We start from the raw sequence: 8428 nt of genomic DNA, 5'->3' as shown, positions 1-8428 counted from the left end.
TCTCCTACCAAAATTGCTGGCCTTGTGCCAAAATTTGAAACCATTTTTCTAACCAAACTTTGTGGATTGCTGAGATTTTCATATAAAAATTTATTTCCTTGTCTTCCTGTCAATTCTAATGGACAAAATTTTTCTTTTCTTTTTTTTTTTTTTCTTTTCTTCTTCTTCCTTCATAGATCCGAAGCTGGTACTCTCAGTCCTACGGCTTCTCCAATCACAACTGAGACTGTTAATGTAAATGCGACAACTATCACCACCACTACTATAACAACAACAGCAACAACAACAGAAGGTAGTATCAATCTCATTTCCTTTTTTGTCTGGTTACCATTTTAAGCACTTCCATTTTTTTTACCTCAACCCTTAAAGAATAATAGTTAATCAGTAAATTGTTTAGAGATAAATTGCTTTAAGGTTTCTTCAAAAATAATATTCTAGATAAAAAAAAATCTTTTGTATAGAATTTAAGGGTATGGCCAGTTGTGCTGTGTACCCTTGAACAAATTACGTGGTTTTTGCATGCCTTGTTTCACTGGATTAACACGTTTCCCTGCTGTTCCATGGTTAAAACTGCATTAGGGAACGCATCCAGCTGTAAAATGTAGAATCTCATCTATGCTATTATAGAAGGAATTATTGTGTGTGAAGAGCAAGGTCACAACTCCTCCAAAAGGTTGTCGCAAAACACTGATTGTGCCTGGTTAGCCACATTTTCCGTTTAACTCATTGGTTCTCGGTCCATATGACCATTGGGGGTCCATATAAGATTTCGTTAAAATTTATATGCAGGGAATTGGTTACATACAAATCCTAATATTCAATCATAAAAATACCATAGGATTTTTTTTTTTTAAACATTGAATGGCTATGGGGTGTCTTGGAGAGTAAAACAGGAATCATAGATGGAAAAAAAATGGTTGAGAACCAGTGATCTAACTGATCAATGGCACTGGAAAATGGCTATGACTTGGATACCACCTGTATTCAGGCATAAAAGAGTCAGGCTGAAAATCACTTGACAGCAAGCATTCAAGAGGACCTGAAGACAGACAATGTCATGTGCGGACAGGATACCGAATGCGCTTTTGCTGAACGACAGGAAGCTGAATGGGCAATAAAGCCAAATGGACACAATGCCGAATGGACGCAATGCCGAATGGACGCAATGCCGAATGGACGCAATGGACATGAAGCTGAATGGTCATGATAATGGGGGGGGGGAAGGTGGTGAGCTGGCAGAAACGTTAGCACATCAGGCGAAATGCTTAGTGGTATTTCGTCTGTCTTTACATTCTGAGTTCAAATTCTGCCGAGGTCGACTTTGCTTTTCATCCTTTTGGGGTTGATAAATTAAGTACCAGTTGCGTACTGGGGTCAATCTAATTGACTGCCCCACCCTCCCGCAAAATTTCGGGCCTGGTGCCTAGAGTAGAAAAGAATAATGAAAAAAAAACTCCCACTCCTATCTACATAGTTTAATGACCATTTTAGTCTGTGAAGTGGTCATATTATAGGAATAAAATGATTATCATATATTTTAATTTTTGTATGTCTTTTTGGCATCTTGTTTTTTCAGCATCTTGTCTGTTCGGCATTGTGTCCATTTGGCATCTTGTTCTTTGGCAAAAGTGCATTCAGCATCTGGTCCATGTACCATCAACATTACATGAAATCTGTGAACAGCACAGGAGAACCTAAAGCTTAATGTGTGTCTGTTCATTGTATTTGTTCCAGTAGAAGAGTTGACGTAGACCAAAAACGAGATGGTTGGTTGGTTCTTGTTTGCTTGCTTGCTTGTGGTGGCATTCTCCCAAGATGGATTGAGCCAGCTCTGACCAACAAGTTCACCATGTCTCATGAATGCTAACCACGTCCAATGGCTGGCCTTAACATTCCAGCAGGCAAAATAATGCTTCTGCCTGCAGCCAAATACCCAGCTTACAAATTTGACAAATGCCCCACTGGGGGAGCAGGTGCCTTGGATAGCATGGACACCGTAGCCATAGTCATTCATTGTTGATGTGTAGAGGTCATGGTTGGAATTTGAGTGGGAATACAAGTTCACATGTGGTCCTGGTCACATATAATGAAATGGTTGGATAATACCCATAGTCTCATTTGCTTCTGATGGGACCTTATGGAGGCAGCACCTGAGAACTCTACCCCTGTGACACTTTTAGGAATAGTGGGTGGAGAAGATGGGTAGATGCTTATTGGTTCAGTACAGCATCCTACCCCATGTCTCAATCCTGTGTTGGGGCTGGATGCTTTTGTTCAACTCTTCTGGTCCTTGGCTGCTTCTGTTGTCTTTACACTTGCATACGCACATATAAAATTTGATCAAAAGTATCGGGACTGTTACTATGGTAACGGAGCTAAAGTACGCAGAGTGAAACCACTTGGCACAGATTGACCTCCAAGTTGGTCATGCATGCACACTAAGTTATAACATTCTTGCTCACTTTTGATGTTTGTAGCAGTGCTTGGAAGTGAAGTGTGTAGAGTGTGGTCATCTCACTACACTACAGAGGTTCCATCAGTGACCATGGCAGAGAAAATGTGTGTGTGCACGTGTATGTGTGTTCTGATACATGATTTGATGGTTGTTATGATCAAGAATCTTTCCAAAAATCAAATCCCACTTGAAAGGAACAAAATTTCAAGATATGAAGGAAATTCAAAAGTGATGAGGCAGCTGCCCATCACCCCCAAGAAGAAGTTCCAGGAATGCTTCAATGGCTTCAGAAGGGGACAGCTTCAAAGTAGTTTCCTTTTTATAGCACCAGTCCTGATGCTTTTTTAATTAGACCGCATACGCAAGCTCATTATTTATGTAACGCTACAAAAATATTAATATCAGATGCATGCTTGTGGTGGAGTTGTGTGGTCTGGAAATATATCTTGTAGATGCTTGGTTTTTACATAGTTTGCCTTATACTAATACAATGTTCTTCAGCGGAAAGAATAGAACTAGCACCACACACACATACACACCTATATGGTAAACAGAATAGAGGGAGACTGGTGGTGGTCTGTGTCAGCAAGGTTTGTATTGTTTGAGAAAAGAGCAGCCGAAAGTGTACAGTGGAATTGCCAGGAGGAGTGAGACCTCCAATGTTTCAGAGTCCTTCAGGATAAAAACTGACAAGAGAGAAATAAAAGAAAGACAGCAGAGTTTTATATATTCTATGATTAAAAAATTGGCTGCAACTGATGAAGAACACAAGACAATATCAGCTCACATTTATAATCAGGAAGTAATAGGAAAGAGAAAAACTGATAGAGGGAGAAGAGAAAAGAAATGAAGCAGGTGATGTGTAAGAGGTTAAAATGTTATATAGCGTTAAAAATATGATACATAATTAAGAAGTCGTTACTTTAAACCTCTCATTACCGTATTTATTTTGAGATGTCCTGTGTTTCTTTCAATTAATTTTAAATATAACAAAGTATTTAGTAAAATAACTTAGTTATCATTAAGCTAGTGTCAGGAATATAAGTTGTGACTAAGGTTTGCTGGAAGATTTTAATTAAAGAACTTTTGAAAACAAGACATTTGTACTACAGAACCAGAACCGGTTTCAGTTGGGTTGGTATCAATTGGGTTAAAGCATTAAATGAATACATCTTCCAGTCATCTATTGACCTTATTAGGTATACAAACTTCTGTAGAGTTCTTCCCCCTTTCTCAAGTTGATGGGCTGTATCCCCCCCTCCTCTTGCTGTCTCTGTTTCTCTATCAATGTAATTTATGTGTGATGACTATTAAAGTGTTGGCAGGAATTTGGGCTGGAAGTAAGTGCAATGGTATAAATTGCACATCTACCTATTAACACCAAGACTTCGTAGTCTATCTGGGTAGCCATGGTGTACCAAAGTAGTCATCGTATACATATATAGCTCTAGTGTACGTAAATAGGCTTGGTGTATCCAGGTAGCTGTTGTGCATCTAGGTAACTATGGGATACCTGGGTAGCTGTGGTGTTCTCAGGTAGCTGTTGCATTATCTGGATAGATGCGGCATATCCGGATAGCCATGACGTATATTGAGTGGCCACAGCACCACAATATTAATTTCAAATGTCGGCACAAGGTACATTGGCCCCAGTATACAACTGGTACTTATATTATTGACCCTGTAAGGCAAAGCCGACTTCGGCAAAATTTGAACTCAGAATGTAAAGACAGACTAAATGCCACATAGCATTTTGGCTGGCATGCTAACGATTTTGCCAGCTCACCACCTTAATAATAATAATAATTAATAATCCTTTCTACTGAAGGTACAAGGCCTTGAAATTTTTGGGGAGGGGACTAGTTGATTACATCGACCCCAGTGTTTCACTGGTACTTAATTTATTGACCCCAAAAGAGTGGAAGGTAAAGTCGAGCTCGGTGGAATTTGAACTCAGAACGTCAAGACAGACGAAATTCTGTTAAGCATTTTGCCCGGCGTGTTAATGATTCTGCCAGCTCACCGCCTTAATAATAATAATAATAATAATAATAATAATAATAATAATAATAATAATGTTGATGATGGCTTCAGATTTTGGCACAAGGCCAGCAACTTTGGGGTAGTGTGTAAGTTGATTGCATTGACCCCAGTGCTTAACTGGTACTTATTGTATTAACCCTGATAGGATGAAGAGTAAAGTTAACCTTGGGGTAATTTGAACTTAGGGCACAAAGACGAACAAAATGCTACAAAGCATTTTGCCTGGTGTGCTTCTGATTCTGCCAGTTTGTCACCATGGTACCATAATATTACTGAGTGAGAATAGGTTGGATTTTATCAGGAAAGTGGGGCTTTACAAGATTCACAAAAATTCATATTTAGTAACTAATATTATATGTTAGTATCATTATTATTATTATTATTACCAGTAAATGGGGGATTCACATAGTTAATGAGTTTGTTCGTTATGTATTGAAATAATGTAGATGCAGTTTGGTTAAATGATTAAGAAGGTTGCTTAACAATTTCAAAGTCTCTGGTAGAGTCACACTGTGTGCTTTCTTGTGCAAATGTTTATTTTCTATATTTGTGGGTCACCTGAAAAACCTTGTGAATGAAATTGCATAAATGGAAACTATAGAGTATCCTGGAGTTTGTACCTGTAATTCAAAGGTCCAACTTTTTCAGATTGATTCTGCCTGAGGATTGTTATATTAAGGGTGTACTAATAGTTTCATTTGTTGAGAAATATAAATATAGTGTGTGTGTTAGTGTCTCCGATTCTTGACATCAAGTGATAGCTGTAAATGAGTGTCACTGTCATACAGGCGGTGTCATTTGTTTCCAGTATGCTGTGGAAACATGTCTGGCCATGGGGAAACATTACTTTGGTTGGAAACAAGTGAGGTTTGACGTGTGTCTTTGTGTCTTTTTTGTCTCCCACAACAGCTTGACAGTCAGTGTTGTGTGTATGTCTCTGTAACTTAGTGGTTTGGCAATAGAGACCAATAAAATGGGTATCAGGCTTATATTTAAAAAAAATGTTCTAAGGTCAGTTTATTCGAGTAAAAATTCTTCATGACAGCGCTCCAGTAAGGCCGCAGTCTAATGCTGACTGAAACAAGTAAAAGATATCTTTATATGTATATACTAGCTGACGTACCTGGTAATTCCCAGGAATGTGGGGCTTATCCCTTGGTTCCGTTCTCATAATTGTTTCGCTAATCCAATAACAACAATACAAAGTATGTAGCCCCTAAAATGGTTTTTGTGCACTTATTGAGAATACCGAACTGTCTTAAACAGGATCTTGATTTAGGAATTCCCAATAAGTTATGAATACCCAAATTGTGGAGTCAGTTATGTAATAACATGAAATTAGTTACCTGATAGCAAGAATTCAAATAAAGTAGCTCTGAAAAGAGCTTTAATGCATTCCCAGAGTATATAGAACTTAGGAGGAAATACTAATAATGTATGTATACTAAAATCGTGAAGCATGTTACGTAATAACAGGCTAATCAGATGTGAGAGAGATAATTTCAATTCAAAGTAAATAACTCTGAAAAAAGCTTTTGTGCATTTGCAGAGAATATTACCCTTAGCGGCGCTAGTGTTGCTATATTCGTGAATATACTAACCGAAATAAGTGGATCTATTGTTTAGGAAAACACTATTTACTTGTTTAAGGGTTGTACTGGATAAATTGCGAAAATAACTCAAATAGTTCAAATACTAAGAAATAAGAATACTCAATTTGATTTATACCAAATAATTTATGAACATGAGTGGGTTATTTCCCTTGGATGTTTAAAAATAATATATTAGTTATATGTAGTAGATATAAGAATCCCTTCTAGGGGCCCTATTATCGATATTTTCAACAATCTAAGTATGTTACTAGTTTTCCAGACATGAGTTCTACTCATGTGTCAAGTTTCATGAAAATCGATAAAACAATGTAGGAGGAGTTAAGCTAACATCACAAACACCCCCACCCACAGAGTTTATGTATATATATATATATATATATATATATATATATATATATATATATATATATATATATGCACACACACACAGACATAGCATAGTAGAGTTGGTACTTTTATATCTAATGTGCTAAATGTATATTTATTGTAATGTACAGTGTGATTGTTATTGTACAAAACTTGTAGCAAAGCAAAGACCACCTATAGTCATGAATGATGATGGGATTACACCCAGAAAGTTCCCCTCTGGAGCACAAGTCCAGGCAAGGTTATTTATGGAAGACCAGCAGTTGCCCATGCATACCAGCCTCCCCTCTCTACGCCATTGATGTTATCCAAGGAAAGGGCAAAGGGGCCGACACAGCTTGGCACCCATGACATCACAACTCATGGAGCAACATGAAATAAAGTGTCTTGCTCAAGAACACAACACAAGGCCCAGTCCAGGAATTAAATTCACTATCTCATGATTGTCAGCTCAACGCTCTAACCACTGAGCCATGCGCCTTCACATATGTTACAAAACTTGTAATCCCTTAGAAAACATTTTAGTTATTTACATTATTTACATTTTTTTTTTAATGTTTACATTCTTCCATGATTCTGCAACAAATAAGCATCCAGCATCACTGTCTGTTCATGGAGAAAGAATTCACTTCATCCTCCTGTGACAGCATTCAAGTTGATGAGGATGAGATCATGGTTGATAATGGTGAATTTCAAATGGGATGCCTAAGACGCATTTTGCAATAATACTTAAGTCATTTTCTCAGTAAATACCACAATAAGACACAACTAACTTGCAGTACCACAGTATGTACCTTGCAGTACCATAGTATGTACTTTGCAGTACCACAGTATGTGACTTGCAGTACCACAGTATGTAACTTGCAGTACCACAGTATATACCTTGCAGTACCACAGTATGTACCTTGCAATGCCACAGTATGTACCTTGCAGTACCACAGTATGTGACTTGCAGTACCACAGTATGTACCTTGCAGTGCCACAGTGTATAACTTGTAGTACCACAGTATACAAACTTGCAGTATCACAGTATATAACTTGAGATTGGGGTGGGGAAGCCTTGATAACTTTGATCGCTTGTGTGATGGGTAGAGTGATGATGATGGCTAGTCGTATTATACTACAGCAGATGACAGCTTATATGTAATTTTTCAGGCACCCCACTGAACAATACTGGCGACAGTGATTGTCCCGAAAACAGTAAAGCTGCTGTTGAGGTCAGTTAAGTATTGCAGTGATTGTTGTTCTTTCTCTTTGACCACCCTTGTCACACACGTCTTTTACTAGACAACTGCATCTTTTTCCTTTTTTTTTTTTGTTGTTGTTATTGTTGTTGTTCTTGTTCCTGTTTCTTTTTTTTTTAAATTTTTTGTTTCTTTTTTTTCTTTTTTTTTCTCCATTGTTGTTTATAGGCTTATCCTTTTTTTTTTTTTTTTTTTTAACCTAACCTGACATCTGCCATTGACCTACAAATGATAATATCTCTACCTCTTAAACCATGTGCTTCCCTTCATTTCTTCCAATCCATTATTAGATCACTCTGTTGCTAACAATTAATTTATTTATTAATTTCCATTATTGTTACGAATATTCTGCCTTTTTGAGCATTGTTTGGTAACACTGTTCAGTTTAGTTCAAACTTCTGGAGTTTGTTCTTTGAACTCTTCAACATAGCATGTTTTCCCTAACATAGAGAGACTAGGAACTGGGGAAGATCAGCGTACAGACTAGAGTATGTTGCAGTTAACAGAGATAGAGTATTTCTTTTCTTTTTTACTTGTTGTCATCATCAGAATCTGGCCATGCTAGGGCACCACCTTGAAGAACTTCTAGTGGAATGAATTGACCCTGGTACTCTTTTTTAAATCCTGGCAGTTATTCTATTGGTCTCTTGTTGAATCACTAGGTTATGGGGACTTAAATATGCCAACACACACACACACACACACAC

General features: G+C 37.6%; 1 protein-coding gene across 2 annotated transcripts in view; it reads left to right on the top strand.

The window, feature by feature from the left end:
* The window catches only part of LOC106880445 (lethal(2) giant larvae protein homolog 1), a 69246-nt gene extending 61527 nt beyond the window's left edge, over nucleotides 1-7719 (top strand). For both annotated transcript variants that reach the window (XM_052968619.1, XM_014930366.2), the window contains 2 exons: nucleotides 177-292; nucleotides 7633-7719. In XM_052968619.1, the coding sequence (XP_052824579.1) occupies nucleotides 177-292; nucleotides 7633-7703 (187 nt within the window). In that variant the 3' untranslated portion in view covers nucleotides 7704-7719. The remainder of the gene's footprint in view (nucleotides 1-176; nucleotides 293-7632) is intronic.
* Nucleotides 7720-8428: the final 709 nt, after the last annotated feature.

Source organism: Octopus bimaculoides, chromosome 6, assembly GCF_001194135.2.
Source record: "Octopus bimaculoides isolate UCB-OBI-ISO-001 chromosome 6, ASM119413v2, whole genome shotgun sequence".
Lineage (NCBI taxonomy): Eukaryota > Metazoa > Mollusca > Cephalopoda > Octopoda > Octopodidae > Octopus > Octopus bimaculoides.
This window is presented reverse-complemented; position numbering and strand designations above follow the sequence as displayed.